Source organism: Zalophus californianus, chromosome 13 (assembly GCF_009762305.2).
Source record: "Zalophus californianus isolate mZalCal1 chromosome 13, mZalCal1.pri.v2, whole genome shotgun sequence".
Lineage (NCBI taxonomy): Eukaryota > Metazoa > Chordata > Mammalia > Carnivora > Otariidae > Zalophus > Zalophus californianus.
The window spans coordinates 49,905,507-49,926,191 of record NC_045607.1 but is presented as its reverse complement, the minus strand read 5'-3'; the positions used below and the strand labels follow the sequence as shown (position 1 = coordinate 49,926,191).

Here is a 20,685-nt window from a genome sequence, read left to right as displayed (position 1 = left end):
ATCCAGACCTGAGCTGAGATCAAGAGTTAGATGCTTAACCACAAACTGAGCCACCCAGGCCGCTCCTGTCTTTTTGATTTCTTGAAGGGAGGGGTGAGGGAATGTTATGATCAGGAGAAAAGAAAATGGGGCAATGGATGTAGTTATAAAGCTTACCAACTTTAATAATGAAACTGTACCGTGGGACAGAGAGGTGACCACTTAGGACTTTTTTTTATTGCCGGCACCATTTCTCTGGGGAGACGTGACCATACTGTCTTCAGCTCGGAGAGAGTCCTTTGGAGCCCTGAGCACCACAGATGTCTATGTCCCTGGTTTTGGAGACTCCCTGGGTTTGAATCCTAGCTTCCCTGCTTACAAACGGTGTGACTTGTCTTGACTCTTTCATTTTCTATTGCGTCATTTGTCAAATGAGGTAAATAATCCTCTCTTGAGAGGATCCTGCAGCACACTGTAGAGTGTTAGAAACATGGCGAGTGCTCAGAGTTAGCTTCCAGTACTGCCACACACACACACACACACACACACACACACACACACACTGAAGGAGAGAATGGGAATGGGAGATGCGAATGAAGATAAGGCATGTTATGGGAAAGTAGCACACTATAAATAAGGATTTCAACTCTATTTCTCTGCCTTCAACTTGCCAATAACAGGGACAACAAGAAGACAAAACCCCTTTTTGTGGGCCTCATTGCCCAGGACGGGGACAGGGGCAGCTCTGAGTCCAAGTGGCAGCCAGAACAAAAACTTCATGTCAAAACGAGGATTTCTCTAGACCAGGGATGGTGTGGTTTACCTATCCAAGTTAACGTCTCTTTTTGTGGTCTAGACTTTGCTGGAATATTTCTAAAAACACATTAAAAGTAGTTCCAGTGTGAGATTTCTGGAGAAGGGGCAACAGAGCATGGTGGCTAAGTGTATCAGACGGACATGGCTTTGGGTAATAGGGTTGGTTGGTTTGTTTGTTTTTTTTAAAAGCTCTGGTACCTCATTTTGCTCATCTGTAAACTGCAGATATTAAGAGTATCTTATGGGGTTGGAAATATAGGGGGACATCCTAGAAGGTGTACAGTGTCTTGTCCAGAGTAAGGACTCAATAAGGGCTAGCAGTTGTTAAGAATAGCTAATATGGATAAGTTTTTTGAAGAATGTCTAGAACAGCAGGGAAATTATTAAAGTTTACCATATAAATAGGAATAATTGGCAAGTCAAAAAAACCCACATTTTTTTATCTTGCCTAGAATGTCCTAAGAATCATCATACACTCAGCTGCTGATGGTTATTAATAATTTTTAGACATTTGAGAAAAAAAACCCTAAGAATAAAGAACTATGATGGACTAATTGTTTCCATTTCTTAAAGATTTATCCTGCTGTGATTTTTATGATTTTGCCCTCACTTTATAATCCAATTCAGGTTTTGAATCCTGAGTTACCAGGCTGGGGTCTGGCCATCCTGCTCTAGCTGGATGACTGGGGGCCGGGGCCTTAGACTCCCTGGGCCTTATCAGTTCCTTACTTAGAAAAGGACATGGGTGGGGGCGCCTGGGTGGCTCAGTCGGTTAAGCGTCTGCCTTCGGCTCAGGTCATGATCCCAGGGTCCTGGGATCGAGCCCCACATCGGGCTCCCTGCTCAGCGGGGAGCCTGCTTCTCCCTCTGCCTCTGCCTGCCTGCCTGCCTACTTGTGCTCTCTCTCTCTCTCTGTCAAATAAATAAATAAAATCTTAAAAAAAAAAAAAAAAAAGAAAAGGACATGGGTGGACCTTCCAGGACCAGATGCTGTAATTCTGTGACTATCATGGGCTAGTTGTTCTACATAGGTTATGTTTTAGTCCTAAAGTGTGGTTTAAAGCAGTGGATCCTAACTAGGGTATCCCTTGAGGGTACCTCTGGGAAGTTTGTGGACAGGTTTTTGGTGGTTACCGTGAAGGAGGTTTTATCATCCATAAAATACATTTCACTTTGGAAGAGCAAAGGGGGCGTTACCAGGTATTTGCTATAGAAAAGGAGTACAGGGTCTGGCAGGGTTGCAAACCTCTGCTCTAAAGGGTGGCTGATGGTAACAGCCGTAGCAGCTTTGTTACGTTATGTTGATGGTGTTGGGCTGTTTTGATTTGGGGGAATTGAGGAGGATGGGGTGATCGGGGTTCCCTGACCCGGTGTTCCAGTTTGAGCCCATAATGGGCTGGAAAGTGGAGAACACGACCAGAGACCAGGGGTTGCCTGGTGTCACTGATAAGACAACACTCTGTCAGAACTCTGCGCTCCTGGACATGGCCAGCTCTCTTGTCCTCAGGACCTCTAATGACTCTGGGGTTGGCCGGTCTGGCTCTGTGACTTGTGTGGACTTCTGCTGGCTGAGCTTTTGTCTGCTCAGCCACCTTCGTGAAGCGCATTCCTCCACACCCTCTGGACCGACATGGGCGGCGTCTGCCTCTGTTCTCCTTTAAGCGAGTTTTGTCAGGCTTGCTGCCTTTGAACTGTTTGGTAATGCCCTCCGGAGCCTTTGGGGATTGCCACACCAGCCCCGTCAGATTTTCCTTGAGAGCTGCTATTATTCACAATAACATTATTTAAAATAGCACTTATTCTCACACAAAGGGAATGATAACAGTAATAGTGGATTTTTATTAGCACAGAACCATGTACCAGGCACCATGTTAAGTGCTTTAATGCTTATAGGAACACCATGGGGTAGGGGATCTTCATTTTCATATGGAAAACGTGAGGCTTGGAGGGTTTCGGGACTTGACGAAAGGTCCCATGGCTACTAAGTGACGGAAGCAGCAAGTGAGCACATATCTGTTAGCTGGAAAACCTGTGCTTACGTCACTGTTGCCCGCACTCCTGAACCATTGATCTAGAGAAGTAATGCAACTTACAAGGTTTTTGTTTGTTTGTTTGTTTTAACTGTTCATCCAATCTAAAAAGGCTGAAAAGCCTTAGTACAGGTCATAGCACCTCAAAACCCAGTGAAAGAGTTATTGTGGGTCCCCAAGGGCCATTTGCATGACGGGGATGGGGGAGGGGAGCTGCGGGCCATCCTCAGGCTGGAGCAGGCAGGCTTTCCTCCAGTGGCGAGGGATGCCAGCCAAGGCCAGGAGGAAAACAATTCTCCTGAGGATTTGCTGCCTGGACCCTTTCCCGCATATGTATTTTTTCTCTGGTTGAAGTTCAGGGCTACACTTCCTGTTCATTCCAGTCAGAAAGTTGGCAGCTCAGTCAATGATTTCCTGCACCTTGATGATAAATGGTTTTCCTCTTTAAGAGATAAATTTGTATTTTGGAGGTTTCAGTGTACTTTGATTTCTCTATAATGGAATTTCATTCAGATGAGTTTCCCAGCTGTGACCTGTTCCAGGGCTTTTGGCCAAGGTAAATTGTGCTAATGAGGAATAAAAGAAACTTCAAGAAAATCATGTGCTCCTAAATTTCAGTCATGGATGAGGCCTTGGGGATCATCTAGTCCAGCTTTTCACTTTATAGATAAGGAAATGGAGTCCCAGGGAGAGAAGGAGGAGAATGTCCAGGATCACGTCGCCACTTCTGGCTCTTTCTCCTGAAAGTACATCCACTGAAGGGTGTGAGGATGGTATTTTTCTTGTTTCTTTTTTCTACAATTTTATTTATTTGAGAGAGAGAAGGTGAGAGCGAGCACATGCGTGCGTGGGCACGAGTGGGGGGAGGGGCAGAGGAGGAGGGAGAGGTGCCAAGCAAGCTCCCTACTGAGCACGGAGTCTGATGTGGGGCTCGATCTCATGACCCTGAGATCGTGACCTGAGCTGAAATCAAGAGTTGGCTGCTTAACTGACTGAGCCACCCAGGTGCACCGAGGATGGTATTTTTCTAAGATCTGTTATGTCAAAAACTTGTCAATGCAAAATTCCAGTGCACGCTAGTCTAAGTTGCCAGTAAATAGACGGTCTTAGAATTTATTCTTAAGACTTTTCGCTATATGTGCTAGACACAGATTTTTTTTTAAGATTTTATTTATTTGACAGAGAGAGAGCACAAGCAAGGGAGGTGGCAGTGGAGGGAGAAGAAGAAGCAGGCTCCCCGCTGAGCAGGGAGCCTGACATGGACTCAATCCCAGGACCCTGGGATCATGACCTGAGCCGAAGGCAGACGCTTAACTGACTGAGCCACCCAGGCGCCCCAGATTTTTTCTTTTAAGCTAGGGAGCTTTGTGGTTTGTAAATGGTCCCTGTTTTTCTTATAAAAGTCTTCCACGCTCAACCTTGTAGAACAGGGGTTGGCAAGCTGGGTCCTGTGAGCCAGATGGATCCACTGCCTGTTTTTGCAAATCAAGTTTTATTGCTGTACAGCCACGCCCATTGCCTTACCGCTTGTCTACAGGGGCAGACCTAGGGAGCTGCGGAGGTCCGAGGACCTGCAAAACCCAAAACATTTGCACTCTCACCCTTTACAGAAAACGTTTGCTAGACCCTGCTGTACAACATCTGAAAAAAGTATAGAAAAAAGTAACACTAAGAAAATAGTTATCCATATCTGACCCTCAGGGACTGAGATGGATTCTCATTTTACCATTCTCCTGGCTAAATGTTTGTCAGATTTCTGTTATTGCCTAAGCATAAATTGCTAGAAGTGGAATTCCTGAGCCCGTGAGCGTGAGTGGGTTTGAGACTCCCAGTACTCGGTGCACAACTCCCAGCTCGCACACTTGTCTGCAGTTCCTGTACTTCGCCAGCATTCACCAAACAAACGAGAGCTCCTTGGCTAACAGTTTGGTTTGCTTTCATTGATTCAGGGGCAGGTTCAAGGCGGTGGTCTGCGTCCTTTCTGCTGTCACGACTTGCCTGGCGTTTGTCAAGCCCGCCATCAACAATATCTCTCTGATGACCCTCGGGGTTCCTTGCACTGTGCTGCTCATTGCAGAGCTAAGAAGGTGGGTGCCTTTGTTTTTCCCACCTGCCCCTTAGGCTGTCCCTGGGTTGGGAACACACCAGCTTCTGTTTTTGTCTTTTTTAGATTTGAGAGAGAGAGAGAGAGAGAGAGAGAGCGCATGAATGGGGAGAGGGCCAGAGGGAGAGGGAGAATCTCAGGCCAAATCCCCGCTGAGCGCAGAGCCCAACAGAGGGCTCGATCCCACGACCCTGAGATCATGACCTGAGCTGAAACCAAGAGTCGGTTGCTTAACCGACTGAGCCACCCAGGCGCCCGGCTTCTGTTTTTTTTGTTTTTTTTTTTTTGTTTTTTTTTACTGCCCTCAAGTGTGGAAGCAGAGTTTGACTCTTCACGTAGAGTTAGTTCCTGACTGTTGGATTGGAAACACATTTGATGGTTTGGCTCAAAATGTTAATCTCACTTCCAGAAAGAGGGGAGCGGCTGGTTAGTGGATGCAGTGCATCCCAATGATCCGAAGCTAGCTTAGCAGGAACATCTCAAGGACCTGGTGAGTGCCTAGACCAGCTTGTGAGACTTATTTCTGTACAAAGAATAGATTTGTTCATATGAGAAGAATAAGAAGAAAAGTCCTAAAGAGGCCATTGCATTCACACACAGAAGGAAAAACAAACGTCTCTATACAAGGCAACATTGACTGGAGGCATAATACTGTTGACTGTGCTAGTCTCTCGGACACTTGGTTACTTATTTGCAACCTATCCGGTAAAGCCTTTGCTATTTGCTTAAGGATTTTCCTTTGGAAAGTTCTGTACTCAAGTTCAGGTTGATATCTAGAAACAGTTTAGCCTTGTGTGTACGTGACTTCTTCTTTAACCCCAAAATACATCAGACCTTATTGTAGTACTCAGAAAATGTTGCTTTTTCTTTGTGCCCATCTTTAGCAGTGCATTTTAATTCATGACTTTCTCATTGTTACAGACATGGTATTTAACCGAGGTCTCATATTTATCTTCTTTTGTGTGAGAGTTGCTCGTGTGTTGACAGCTTTCTCTCAGTCTTTGTTTTGAGAGGAGATACATGGTTCTTCCCACTGCTTTGCCTCTGGGGGCTGCCTTCGGCTCAGGTCATGATCCCAGAATCCTGGGATCGAGTCCCGCGTCGGGCTCCCTGCTCAGTGGGGAGCCTGCTTCTCCCTCTCCCTCTGCCTGCCGCTCCTCCTGCTTGTGCTCTCTCTCTCTCTGACAAATAAATAAAAAAGGCTTTAAAAAAAAAAATACTGGCTGGCAGACGAAGGATGCTGTCCGGTCTTGTCTTGTTGGCTTTCCTCAGTAGCCTTGAAGGAGTGGAAAAATAAGAGACTGGTTTCAGAACGCTAACAGGATTTTGAAGCTCTTCGGAAAACACACAAATTGCCAGTAAAGAGATCTGAAATGAATTTGTAATAGTCCAGGGGTACTGGCTTATATTAGGCCTGAATTGAATAGAATGTTCAGGACCTAGCTATGTTTCTTGAGAATTCATTGCAGTCTAGTTCATTTTAACTCTTGATACTATGTTTTAGCCGAAAATTTTGTTAGGAAGTAGCTTAAGGAAAGGGAAAATATTTTTAACTCATAATATTTAAACAAGAACAAATGAAGGAAGACAGTGGTTAGGGCAGATTGCGGTTTAAATAAATTATGCTTCAAGAGTGTGACCTATGAACAGGGAAACATTTTCCTTTTTTTAATTTTTTATTTTAAGATTTTATTTATTTATTTAAGAGAGAGAAAGCACACAAGCAGGGGGGAGGGGCAGAGGGAGAAGCAGACTCCCCGCTGAGCTGGGATCCCAGCACAGGACTCGATCCCAGGACCCTGGGATCACGACCTGAGCCGGAGGTAGACGCTTAACTGACTGAGCCACCCAGGCACCCACATTTTCCTGTAATACTCTTGATCTTTGTACATGATTACAAAGGAAATCATCTGTTTCATACTTAAAAATTTTTGCCCCTCGGGCGCCTGGGTGGCTCAGTCGTTAAGCATCTGCCTTTGGCTCAGGTCATGATCCCAGGGTCCTGGGATCGGGCCCCGCATTGGGCTCCCTGCTCCGCGGGAAGCCTGCTTCTCCCTCTCCCCCTCCCCCTGCTTCCGTTCCCTCTCTCGCCATGTCTGTCTGTCAAATAAATAAATAAAATCTTAAAAAAAAAAAATCTTTGCCCCTGAAAAGCTAGCCCCACTGCAGCTCATTGGGTCTCCATCATTACATTTACAAATGGCAGCATCATGGGAAGTATCCCTCCTTCCTGCCGGGGTCTGTCTTTCTGCCTATGGATCATTTCCTCCATTCTCCTATACATACTTTACTCCTTCCTGTAACTAGTCTACTGGGGCCTCACCCCTCCTTAAACCGTCCTTCCCATTGGCTTGTAAAAACACTTGAGCCTCTCCCATCTTCCCTAGCTCTCAGCCTGGGCTCAGTCCAGGTCTGTCTCCAACCACCACCTTTCTTTCTCTCAATTGTCATAGCCCAACGTCTTAGAAGTGCTTACTGTTATATGTAAGTGATCTCTATGCTCAACATGGGGCTCAAACTCAAGACCCCGAGATCAAGAGTCACACGCTCTACCAGTTGAGCCAGCCAGGCACTGCAGCCCAACGTCCGTAAAAGTTGTCTTCGTCCCTCAGCTCTCCTGTCTTCTTCAGCCCACTCCCATCTAGCTTCTGCCCCACTTCGATACCTAAGTCCGCCTGGGTTGTATGCCCAGTGATGGTTCTTCTGTAAGAGTGCTCTTCTCTCAGCTGCTTGCACAATTCACCACCCCTCATCCTTGACACGTTCTTCCCCATGCTTCCTAGGACACCACACCTGCCTGGGATTCCACTCACTCTTTGGCAGCTTCTCTTCAGTCTCTCATGTGAGCTCCTTGTTTGCTACGCACTTTTGCATGTAAGGGTCCCTTAAGGGGGACCTCTCACTTTGGCTTTCCTCCCTCTACACTTGGCCCTGGAGGATCTCACGGACAGCCATGGCATTCGTTACTGAACACGTGCAAATGACTCCCAGGTGTGTGTCTGACTCTGTCCTTCCTTCTTCCTCCACCACGGCGCATCTAGCCTCTGACGCCACCTGTCACAGCTGTCTTGAATTCAACCAGATTCCTGATCTGACTTTTCTAGTTCCGGTTCTCTTAGTACTTCCAGCAAATGGGAGCACCACTTACCCATTTGCCCAAAGCAGAAGCCTGCTCCTTCTTTCTTCCCTGAACATCCTGTCTCATCACTTTCATTTTTCTCTTAGTTGACATGACGATTGACATCAAGTTCAATATCCTCAATAGGGCCCCTATGTGCCTCTAATAGTCTTTTTTAGCTGACCTTGCAATTAGAATGAATGTCAAAATCCTAACATGGCCCCCACCTGCTGATCTGTCCTGCACGAAGCCCCCCCCCCCCCACACATTCTGTCCGCTAGCTGTTCTGACCTTTCCTGGCCCCCAGGTCCTTGCTCCTGCTGTCCCTTCCTCTGACTCTCCTGCTTGGCTCACTTCTGGCTCATCGTTGACTCACCTATTTGGCTCAGTTGCTCATAGCACCTCCAACTTCTTTCTGCACCCCTCCCAGATGTAACTGAAGAATTATTCGTGCTGGTTTTTTGTTTAGTGTCTGTCCCTTTTCTTGATATAGACTCCATGGACAGGAACAAGGCCCCTATGTTCACCGCTGTGTCCCAGTTCCCCCTGAGTCCCAACAAGGAAAGAGAAGATGGTTGTTGGCCTGCTTTGATACAATTCCCAGACAGGGGATGCCCTTACTGCTCTTTGCATTTCCTTCCGGGACCTTCCCTGCTGACATTAGCGATAATCTGTAATGTAGCAGCTAAATATTTCTCCTCCGGCCTCCCTCTGCTCAAAGGAGCTAGGGAAGCTTTCTGTTTCTCATTAGCCTTGTTGCTAGAGCTTGTTTCTAGTTTTTTATTTTCATTGTCCTTTCTGAACTTTCTCTCAGACCATGTGGCAACAACATTTTATTTGGGGTTATGACCGGACATTTACTGAAATTTGTGTTGTCATATTATGAAGTGATTCAGCTGCATTTAATATATTTTAAAGTAGGTGTTTTTTTTTTTTTTTCCTGATTATAGGAGTGAGTCTGTTAAGGACAACTTTGAGAATACAACAAAGGGTTAAGAAAAGGAGAACAGATATCAGCTCAGATTTTTTTATCCTATAATAGGGTCCTGTTGTATCTATCACCTTTGATCTGTTTTTTTCATTTAATCTCACGTTGGTATTTTGGTAGGAGCCCTGAGAAGTGGGAATAAAACCCAAAGGAGCCCAGGTTTGGGCAAGACCCAAATGCAGATAGGCCTGGTCAGCAGCAGGTAGCAGGACCTGTCCCTCTAGCAACAGAGGAAGGGACCGTACCAGGCCACCCTGAGACCCTGACTTTGCAGGGCTTTCCCCCCACATGACTCATCCCTGGCAAGAGAGACAGAATGTCACTCGACACAGGCACTGCCTCTCCAGCATGCTGTGTTCTGGGGTGTTCCTTAACTCAAGGTTTCTAGGTTTAATTGAATTGAGTGTACATGGGTTCTCTTGTACCAAATTGTCTATAGTTGTTGGCACTTGTTTGTCCGTTTTCATTTTATCTTTTAAAATAGCGAGGCAAGAGGCCTTTTCATTTTTTTTTTTTTTTTTTAAAGATTTTATTTATTTATTTGAGAGAGAGAATGAGAGATAGAAAGCACGAGAGGGAAGAGGGTCAGAGGGAGAAGCAGACTCCCCGCTGAGCAGGGAGCCCGATGCGGGACTCGATCCCGGGACTCCAGGATCATGACCCGAGCCGAAGGCAGTCGCTTAACCAACTGAGCCACCCAGGCGCCCGAGGCCTTTTCATTTTGCCTTTCACAAGTGCCTAGCATGCATTCAAGAGAATTTGGTACCCAATCAACGTGGGTACTGTTTAAAAAAAAAAAAAATCTGGGAAAAAATGTGCTCCTTAGATCACTGGAATCCAATTAACATTTTCCTTTACTTCCTTGTTTTATTTATTCATTCAGCTAGCATTTATTTCATGCCTCTTCTGGGTCATACACCGTATATACTTGGTGAAAAGCAGGTAGAGTTCCTACTCTCGCCGAGCTTACTGTCTACTCGGATATTAGACCTTCAACAAATAACTACACCAATGAAGACAATGTCAGTTTGTGTTGAGTGTTATGAAGGAAAATGGCTGGTGCTCACGGTGCGGATGACGTAGTAGGGGTGGGGGCTGTCGGAGAAAGTCTATTTGAGAAGGCGCCCTGGAAGCCGAGACCTGAGAAGGCAGAGAAAGCTGAGCTGAGAGAGAGGAGGAGCCTCTGTGAGGGCGAGAGGTTCAACAGAGCTAAGTAGGAATTTAGTGTCTCCAGCCCTGGGCCTCTATTGTTTCAGAAATTTTTTTTCAAGGAATACATTTAGCTCTCCTCCAAAAGGGCATTTGTTTTTTTGAGTAGGCCTTTATGAACCTACTGCCCATCCTGGTTTCGCTGATGCTTCCTCAGGCGGCTGGGAAAGGTACCAACCAGTCAGGTTTCTGACACTTGTACAACAAATATGAACAAATAGCTGCGGCCCCTTCTCGGGGGGCAGATGTTACGTCGGACTCTGGGTCCCAAGAGAGAGCTTGACTGACCTGGGAGTGGTCTGTGGAGGGAAGGAGTCCCTGAGGGAGGGCCAGGAAGGACCCTCAGCCACCAGCTGCCTCTGGGCCTTCCCACCCTAGGACTGGAAGTCACCCCCTCCCCGCTTTATGAACGATTCAGGAACAAGGAAAGGAAATGGAAATGGAAATTTCTCTGGGCTGTTAACTGAAAAACATTTCTGAAAAACGTTTTGTCCTGGCATATGTGAGAGCTCTTTCATTCAGCACATAGTGGGAGCCTTCTGTGTGTCCCCCGCTGTTCCAGGGGAAGACCAACTGTCAACAGGGAAAACATGGAGGCTGCTAGAGGGGTTATAATCCCTACAGAGAAATTAGAGGAGAGAAGAAGGAAATGGTGGGGGCAGCGTCGCTTAGGGGGTGGAGACCCGTGGTGCAATTGTTAACAGTGGTCAGGAAAGGGTTTACTGAGGGACATTTGAGCAGAGACTCGGGAGTCGGTGAACCAGGTGGTTATGTGAGGAAGAGCATTCCAGGTGGCAGGAACAGCCAATGCTAAGGTCTGGGGAACATGACGGGGCTATTTGAGGAGCGCAGGGATCCTTGGGGGGGCGGGGAATTGAGGAGAGGCAGCGAGGGGCAGAGTATGTAGGAAAACAGGAGTTCATTATGGACATGTTAAATTTAGGTCTGTGTTACACATGGGTGGACATGTCCGGAAGGTAGCTGCATATGTGAGTCTCGAGTCAGGGAGAGGCCTGGGTGAGAACACGGCTTTGGGAGTCATCTGTGTATGTACGTATGGTATCTATATCCACAGGCTTGTGGGGTGACAGGATGTTGGGTGGGACCTCCAGGGCCGAGGGGCTGGGGTGGGGAGGTGTGAGGAGCCAGAAGAAAGGGGCCAGCAAGGTGGGTGACAACCCAGACTGAGGGTGACTTGCTTTCTGGATCCCTGTGCAGGTGTGACAACGTGCGTGTCTTCAAGCTGGGCCTCTTCTCCGGCCTCTGGTGGACCCTGGCGCTCTTCTGCTGGATCAGTGACCGAGCCTTCTGTGAGCTGCTTTCGTCCTTCCACTTTCCCTACCTGCACTGCGTGTGGTAAGCCCCAGCCACCGGACGGGGGTCTGCACTGCGTGTGGTAGGCCCCAGCCACCGGACGGGGGTCTGCACTGCGTGTGGTAGGCCCCAGCCACCGGACGGGGGTCTGCACTGCGTGTGGTAGGCCCCAGCCACCGGACGGGGGTCTGCACCCGCTGTTCTTTTCCCTGCACGGTGCGGCAGGTGTGCAAGAGGACGGAGCACGGCCTGGGTGCATCTCTTTCCTCACAGAGACGGTCAGACCTTCCGGAAGCAACGGAAGGTATTGTCAAACGCAGCATAGGCTCCAGGGAGCAGGCTCAGCCGGAACAAAAAGACCTGTTGTGTGTGCCTCGAGTCTGCGGTCTCTTACCTCTAGCTCCATTACTAAAGCATAAAGGAGTTTGAAAACCGAATCCGTAACCTGAGCTCTAGCTAGATCGTCCAGGGTCGGGTGGGGGTGGGGAAAGCTTGGGACAGAGGTGATGTGGGGACTGGGATGCCCGAGTGACCAGGTGAAGGCATCACAGGCCAGCTGGGGACAGTCTCACCCATTCACTTTACAGGTAGAGACCGATGCCCAGAGAAGTGAATTCATTGTTCAGGATCACTCACCTGGGAGTTGAGTCATTGGGAACTGGAGCAGCTATGCGTTGGCATGCTCAGGATACACGGTTAAAGGAAAAAAAAAAAAAGCAGTTTATTAAACAGCATGCAGACCCCTACAGTCAGAACACTGAGGAGGAAGTCGGGTGGTTTTTTCCTATGAACTGCTTCAGCACCCAACCCAGAGCCCTGTTTCCCTGTCCCCCAGAACTTCTGATTGCAAAAGAGAACAGGGATCTAGGGAAATCTGCTTTAGAATGTCCCTTGTAAATTGAGAGCCCCCAGGGAGAATTCTAGTGGTAAGGAGTTGGAAAAACTTTATTAGGTCCGAGGTTCAGAAGACGTTTGACTTCTCTCAGGAGATGCCTAAAACTCTAGGGTTTGAAAGAACTCGTGTGAATTTCCTTGAACATGGGAACTTGTATAGATCTAGCATGAGACCCGACTTGCTCTCAGTTTAAGGCCTGGGGACTCCAGGACTGTTTGCAAAAGACAGAACAAAGAGAAACGGCACAGACCGGAGATTCCAGTCTGAGGGTCCTTTTCCTGGTATTTTTTTTAGGTTCAACCTCGACTCACACTAGTGAATTTACGCACTGTAAATTTGAGTTATAACGGAGATAATAAAATGCAGATTTTAAGTGTATGCTTTGATGAGTTTTGATATATGTATACACATGTGTAAATATGACCTCATTCAAGGTAAAGTACATATTTTTATCAGTCCAAGTATCTTGGTAACGTTAGCTATTTAAGCAAAATTCAAAAATTAGATTGTAATAACTTTGGCTCAGACTTGAATTTGTTTCTAAGTTTGGTATACTTCCTGCTTTTTCAAAGTTGAACCGTATTTTTGTCCCAGTTATGGCATTTTAAGAACAAATTTAAACAGAAGTATAGAGGGGCTTTCATAATTGTGTGCACCAAAGAGTGATAATTGTTAACAGCCTGAGGTTAATCCTTCCAGATTTTAAGATTTTCAATTTTAAGTAATTACTGTCCCTAACGTGGTGTTTGAACTCACAACCCCGAGATCAAGAGTCACACACTCCACCGACTCAGCCAGCCAGGTGCCCCTCCTTCCAGATTTTTTTAAAAAGACGATTTATTAGAGAGCATGCACGCAAGCAAGCACGGGTGAGTGAGCATGGGAGGGGAGGGGCAGAGGGAGAGGGAGAGAGGAACTTAAGCAGACTCCACGCTCAGTGCAGAGCCCAACGTAGGGCTCGATCTCACAACCCTGAGATCATGACCTGAGCCAAAAACAAGAGTTGGCCGCCTAACTGACTGTGCCACCCATGTACCCCACCTTCCAGATTTTTCATGTCTATTTCTCTAATTCTACTTTTTAAAAACATAGCATCATTCTATATGTGATACATGTGTTTTGTTTTGCTTTTTCTTACATAGGGAGTACTAGGTTGTGGACAACTTTCCTTACCAATGCACACATATTATCTTCCATTTTTTTGTGTCCAGTTAATATTTCACATTATAGATGCTTTAGAATTCATTTAGCCAATCTCTCTATTAATAGATAATTAGGTTATTTGTTCACATGCCTGAACATTTCCTTTGGTTAAATTTTTTATATCTATAGATGCAGGTACATATATAGATCTCTATCTCCAAAGTATTAATGCACACTTTTTATTAAAGTCTCTTTTACCCGTACTTTCATATATACTAGATATTAACTCTTAAATCTTGTTAACCTGATTAAAAATATTTTTATGTCTTTGTAAAAAATTAGCATTATTGTTGAGCATCTTTTCCAGTGTAAGTTCACTGTGCACATTTCTTAGGTTGAAAGGTACTTTTCATTTGTCTTCCGTGTGCAGTGTTCCTATTTTTAAAAATTTATATCTAGCACCTGGTGTCTGGCACAGAGTAACCAGTCATTACTGTCCAATAACTGTATGTATTATGCAAATTTGCATCATTTTCAAGAGTACGGAGAATACTACATTGAGCCCTCATGGAGGCAACATCCAGTTTCAGTATTTATCAGCCTGAGGCCAAAGTCAATCATCTTTACCCACGGCCTGCCCCCACCCTGATTGTTTTAAAGGGCATTCTGTGAAATGATTCCTTTTTGAGAGTTCTTTGGAATATAGGGATTTTATTTTTTTATTTTTTTGAGAGAGAGCACATGTATGCGAGGGAGAGGGAGAGGGAGAGGGAGAATGCTAAGCAGGGTCCATGCTCAGTGCAGAGCCCCACAAAGGGCTGGATCTCAGGATCCTCAGATCATGACCCGAGCCAAAATCAAGAGTTGGTTGCTTAACGGACTGTGCCACCCAGGTGCCCCAGAATATAGGGATTTTAACTCTTTGGTCATATGGTACAAATATCTCACCCCCCTACCCCGTTTCCCATTGGTCTTTCAGTATATGATGGTATTTTTGTGCCCTATTGGTTTTCAACCTCATGTTCTCCCATCGTCAGTCTCTTCCTATAGGATTTCTGGACTTTTCAGTATCAGAAAGGCCTCCCCCACCACAGTTCATAATAATATAGTCAAAGAAAATATCTTAAAAATAGGTTTTTGGTCTTTAGCTCATCTGGAATTCAATTTCAGTCTAGAGTAGAGGGAAGGGTTACCTGCTTTTAAATGGTCCCTTGCTTGATAAAAGATTCATGTTAAAACTTTTTACAGACACAGTAAAGTAAAAAAGTTCCCCTACTAAACTGTAAAAGCAGTTTAGTCAGTATAAAAGGATTTGTAATAAAGGCCATAAGCTATGTATAAAAACTGTTGGAGGAAGAAGGCGGATCTTATCATCAGATGTTCTCAGTTGGTCGCATCTTCTTAGCACCTATTTTAAATCCTTGGGCCTCGGTCTTCAGGGTTGAGCTCCAAAGGCATTTGCATGTTTGTTCCTGTTACCACGTGGAATATTTCAGAACTTTCTATAACAGGCCGTGTTTGCTCCAGATTTATAGCTCTCCTGCTATTCCGAGGCTTGTTGGTTACCTTACTCCTTCCTTGTTGGAAGGGGCGCTGTGCAGTCCTTCCCTTCAGGGAGGGCGGAGCGGGGCGGGGCAGAGCAGGAGGGGGGGAGGGGCAGGCTCGCCGGAAAGCGGCCATCTTTGTTTGCGCCTGCTGGGTGCTCACCTCCTGTGTCGTTTTGCAGGCACATTCTCATCTGCCTTGCTGCCTACCTGGGCTGTGTATGCTTTGCCTACTTCGATGCTGCCTCCGAGATCCCCGAGCAGGGCCCTGTCATCAAGTTCTGGCCCAGCGAGAAATGGGCCTTCATCGGCGTCCCCTACGTGTCGCTCCTGTGTGCCAGCAAGAAATCACCGGTCAAGATCACGTGATGGCAAGGCAGTGGCTGGCTTCTCTGCTTGTTTTCCCTCCTGCACTGGGCTTCGCTTGCCGGCAAAGACAGCCGGTGGTTTGTAGAGTTGGGGGTAGGGTCTGTCTTCTTAGTATTCTGTTCCCTTGAGCTCTGACTAGCGTGTCTGTGGCCCACCAGGACTCCAGTGTGCATGAGGAGGAGGGTCTGCCCCGTTCCCGAGGATGGAAAGTGCAGAACTGAGGGCCACCAGGTAGATCTTCTCAGTGTCCCTTTCAGATGCAGTGACTGGTTGGGCTGAATCCTTTGTGATGGCAGAGCAGTCCTTTTGGGGAGCCTCATTTCCCAGGAGGAGTTTGCTGCAGACCCCACGATTCCCATGGGCTCTCAGAGTGGACGCTCTTGCTGACATACAAACTCTGTGACAGGCAAGACGGGCTGACTGATGGAAGATGCCAGGGATTTTCATTTGGGAAAACAGTCCTAAAATAAAAGCAAGCCAATGAAACCCCCACAGGGCTTGTGGCTGAGGAGGCTGCTAGTCCACTGGGAGATCTCAGTAACTGGATTTTACATGTGCTTGTGAATCCTTTCTCTACTACCTCTGCTGAGTGACGGGGACTTCAGAGGAGGGTGAAGCAGACGGAAAAACCCTCTGTGCCAAAAGCTACACTCCACTTTAAGCCATTCTTGAAGATGAGCACAATTCCTAAATGTCGACTTTGTTGCCCGCCCCCCCCCCCCCCCCAGCCCAGTGGCCTCCAGCACACCGAGAATAGGTGTGGTTGAGCCCTCTGCACATAGACCCCTGCTCCTTACTGCTGAGCTCTGTAAGGTCAAGGCCTTGGGATGGTCACGGTGGGGATCCTCGTTCAACATCTGGAGCCAACACGAAGTTCTGGAAACTTTTGCTGATGGGAAGCCTTCTATTCTGGAAGTCCGGTATTTCCTGCGGGAGTCGTACTCCATAGTCTCACAGTACAAGGTGCTTCCTGCTGTTTCTCCGAGCATCTGACCACTGCTTCTCTCGAGGACTGAGGGGACTACATGCTGGCTTTTGGGGTTGCGGGTGCAGTGGGCAAGTCTGTTGCCTTCAGAGGTCTTCCTCAGCTCAAATGACACTGGCTACCACTAACCTCTTCACTGGGCTGAATGAAGACTCCAGAATGGTCATCACGGTGTGTGGGGGGGAATACAGGGCCTCAGGGATACTCACTGAAGCTCCGACATCTCCTGCCTTGCAGCATTCCATTGTGAAAGAGCAGGAGGAGGTGCCCTTGTGAGGGCAGGAGTTGTGTCACCAAGGACCGAAGAGTTGGGCAGTGCCAGTCCGTGGCATGTCTGGGAACTCTTGCTTTGATTAGAATTTTGTACAGGATCGAAGGTGAAAAGTCCAATAAGGAGCAATGAACCGAGGGTTTAAAAATGAATGACATTGTTCTCCTGTGGTTTTCAAGTTATTTTTAGCAGAACCCTACTTACACTAAGAAATCTTGAGGGAACCCAAATGTGAGAAATATGTTCTATCCGTTTAAGTTTATTTGAAGGTTAAACTTATCTATTTCTCTAATATCATGCAGTGAAAGTGCAAGTTAAATTGTGGTTTCCATGGTAAAAAATTTGGTGTTGAAGGAGTGTACCTGTTTATTATGGTTTAAAAAAATACTTTGAAGAAAGGTATTTATGTATTTGTGGGGTTCTAACGCACCTCTGACACCTAGGTGGTTCCATCCGAGAGTTTTAAAACTGTGGTCTAGAATTTTTTAAAGGGAAATAGCAGTCCTCGATTCAGATTAATTTTACCAGGCATGGATTCTGGGCTCATCCATTCTGCAGTATAAAAATGCTCCAAAGTAAGGGGAAGCTTTGATGTACTTCAGGTCCAGCTGTCTTAGTGTGGAAGCGTGGTTGGGGAGAGGCAGGGGTGTGGGAAGTGTTTGTGTTATATGTGAGGTTTAATTGCTGTCTTGGGAGTTCCTCAGTGATGGGAACATTGTTCCAGCAGTCAAGGAGGGACTGTGTCTCCCTAGCAGGTAAAGGGGTGGATCCCTGAGGAACATCACCTCCAGCTCTCAACTCTTTGACCTTGCTCTTCTGGAAATTTCTGAGTGTCCTTTGGAAATAGGGATACAACATGACTGCTGGAAATAAGGAAATCAGTGCCCCCAACTCACAGAGCTGTTTCCATCCATTTTCTACAAGACAAACGATTTAGTTCAGATGTCAGAAGGGATGTTTTTGCTGTTAAACCCAAAAAACAACCCCCCAAAAACAGAAGGCCCTTCTAGAGATTGTTTTTAATGAGCTGAGGGCTGATAAAGAAGTACGGAATGGGTCTATTTGAGGACAAAAACAGAACTCTTGGACAAAAAAAATCACTCTAGCTTGATAGTGTGAAGATGGTAAATTGAGAAAGTAGGAGTTGAACAATCTTTTTTGAAGTTAGTCTTATGGCATCATACTTATATTTACATTTATATTTATGATGCTTTTCTAGCACTAAACACTCTTGAAAGAAAATTGGAAAACTACAGGAAAGTTGAAGAGAAAAAAAGTCTGCGTTTCTACTGGCCAAGGACAATCATTGTTAATATTTTGGTATTTGGTGTATTTCCTTCTCATCTTCCCCCTTTCCTCCCACCACAGAGTTGTAAGTAGCTGACTTTTAGAGTGGACAGTTCATCCGATTGCTTGAATGGATTTTAAATGCCAATTGTGTGTTTTTCATGAAGAGCAGCTTTTGGGACACACACCGGTTGGAGCTGTACACTTGAGAGCTCATCACTGGATTCTGACTTACTGCTGAGTCTTTTTAAATTGAACCTGGCATGAATGGGTCCTAAGAAATAATGAACTGAATTCTACTTTTCGAGAGGCCTCTGCTCTTGGATTGACAGGTCACGGGAAACCGCTGTTAAAAATAGGGCTCTACAGGTTTTCAGATTTAAAAAAAGTGAATAGCTTATTAATTGATGTGCAATCAAGAATCTTTTTGTTTTTTTTCCCCTAATAATGCAGGGACATGGAGATTTGATGTTTGGGAGTTAGTCACAGTGAGGGGCTGCCGTGACCTATCACAGTTTTATTCTGCTTAGATAGAATTTGCAAGATCGAGAACCGGCAGGAATTGGATCTAAGATATTAAACATTATTATCCTAGTTACCAAGCAATCATTTAAGTCTGATTCTTATTTTACAGTGTTTGATTGAATCTTGATTTTTAGAAAAAAATCTTTTCTCTTTATGATTCTGATTGTATTTGTTAGCACTTCAGTGAATATATTTAAGGTGTAGGGGGAAAAGATACCTGACTCTGGTAACAGGCTACATTTTGGGGGAAACTAGGCCTGTCCCTCGGATGAGTGCCCACAACGTTATTTGCGGACCCAAGATGTTCTGTTGGGGGGATCTAAGCTTGATGGTCATCAAGCACAGACTTTCTGAAAAATACCGTAACTTGTTCTTTTTATTGAATTCTCAGGTGTTTTAAAACTTCTCACCAGTTCGTCACGCTTATGTGAGCCGGCGCCATGTCGGAGGCTCTGAGAATGGGATGGAGTCTCCTTGGCTCTTCATCCCTGGGGGCTGACGCGCAACCATCTCTGGAGGATGGGGGAGGGCCGAAGCTTGTCCAACGAGCCCCCCTCTCCTAGCTCCTTTTCCCCAAATGAGCTTGGAACCTTTCATTGCCAGCTCTTTGCCTGGGTGCTACCATTCCAGCTGGCTAAAGAGAATTGGCAGGCCAGATCGGGGTTCTCAATGGATTTTAAGGACATTCTCCTACAGATTTAAAAAAAAAAAAAAAAAAAGGACTAATTGAATGGTTTCTTTCTCTGTTAAACCAGATTGAAGACTATTTTATAATCACAGTGTGTAATCAGAGCATATATATTTTCAGATATATCCCTTGTTTTATACTTTATAGAGTTGTGCGGTATAAGGGTGGTGTACCCACTGGCTGTGGTAGCATTTAGTCTCCATTGTTTGGGAGTGATTTGAAGCCTTTTGAAATGGAGCTTTTGCACTTTATGCTATTTTTGTGAGCTATGATGGTTATATTCGATATTAAAGCCGTAAGTGGCATTGTCTGTGAATATGTATGTTTGTGTTTATTTCCAAAATGATTTCTGAAATACCTGAAAATGAAAAATGCAGTTAATGGATTGTCAGGCAAAGCACATTTTCCCCAAATCAATGTGTTAATGAATTTGGGTGTCGTTATTACTAAACATACTTTCGATTGGAGTAGTTGTTTCTTCTCAGAGCTTTGAAATTAACATGCCTAGTATTTCCCATATGAAGTGCCCCAAATGCACAGTGAATTTCTTTAGCAGGAAAATTCTGTATGTACCTGTTTTTAATTCCCTATGACCATTTTTTTTTTTATTATTAAAGATTTCATGGGCCATATTTAAAAGAACAGTGTGACCATCAGGAGAGAGACGGGGTCAGGGTCAGCATTATTGGCATCATTACAGTGGGTTTTTTAGACTTTTTTTTTCTGGCCTGGGTGAAGGGATAAGGAATGGCCACATAGACTTTTTACAAGCTGGTGGGAACAGGAGTCTTCTCCCTAGGAAAATGAGTATCCATGTAATTTTCTGGGAATTCGGCTATCCCTAGGAGCCACCCAAATAAAGAGCTCCCGCAGGATAGGTCACTAGACCAGGATTCAAATCCTCCTTGGGGCTGAAATTGGTCACCTCCACGGGTCTGCGTTCCCAACTGGCCTCTAAAACCAGTGGTCTGCCCCTCCTCTAAGTCAGGACTTGCCATTATGAAGGGCTGGAGGGGGAGACCCACGATGCTAGCAATGCACATTTTAAGTGTCCTTAACAAACTGGGAGCTTACATTTGCCTCAAGGCTCTTTCCTGGTTTATAGTAGCAGACCCTCCATATGATTGTATCAGGGTCTGTCCTATTATTCTAGCTTTTGTATAGTTGAATTTTTCCATAATAAAAAAGTTTAAGAGGTAGAACATTTGGGGTTTTTGTCCTTCATGCGCTGGGGGGGGGGCTCAGCCTCCTTCCTGCCCCAACGTAAGGGCACTGGCAGCCTATTTCCCCAGCTAAGGATTTGTCTTAGAAACAAAGGTGCTCACTTAAGGCTATCTCCAGGCCTGGTGGGTGACACCCCACCTCCCTGGGAAGTCTCTCTGGATGGTAACTGACACAAAGGGAAAGATCAACCTCAAGT

The 20,685-nt window shown here is 45.8% G+C and overlaps 1 protein-coding gene across 9 annotated transcripts in view; it reads left to right on the top strand.

Annotated features, from left to right (window-relative positions):
- The window catches only part of ACER2 (alkaline ceramidase 2), a 33,618-nt gene extending 14,037 nt beyond the window's left edge, over positions 1 to 19,581 (top strand). For 2 of the 9 annotated variants that reach the window (XM_027615231.2, XM_027615236.2), the window contains 4 exons: positions 4,775 to 4,912; positions 11,188 to 11,294; positions 11,463 to 11,600; positions 15,323 to 19,581. In XM_027615231.2, coding sequence (XP_027471032.2) covers positions 4,775 to 4,912; positions 11,188 to 11,294; positions 11,463 to 11,600; positions 15,323 to 15,594 — 655 coding nt within the window. In that variant the 3' untranslated portion in view covers positions 15,595 to 19,581. The remainder of the gene's footprint in view (positions 1 to 4,774; positions 4,913 to 11,187; positions 11,295 to 11,462; positions 11,601 to 15,322) is intronic. The other 7 variants (XM_027615232.2, XM_027615237.2, XM_027615233.2 and 4 more) reach the window with 4 other exon arrangements.
- The last annotated feature ends 1,104 nt before the right edge of the window (positions 19,582 to 20,685 follow it).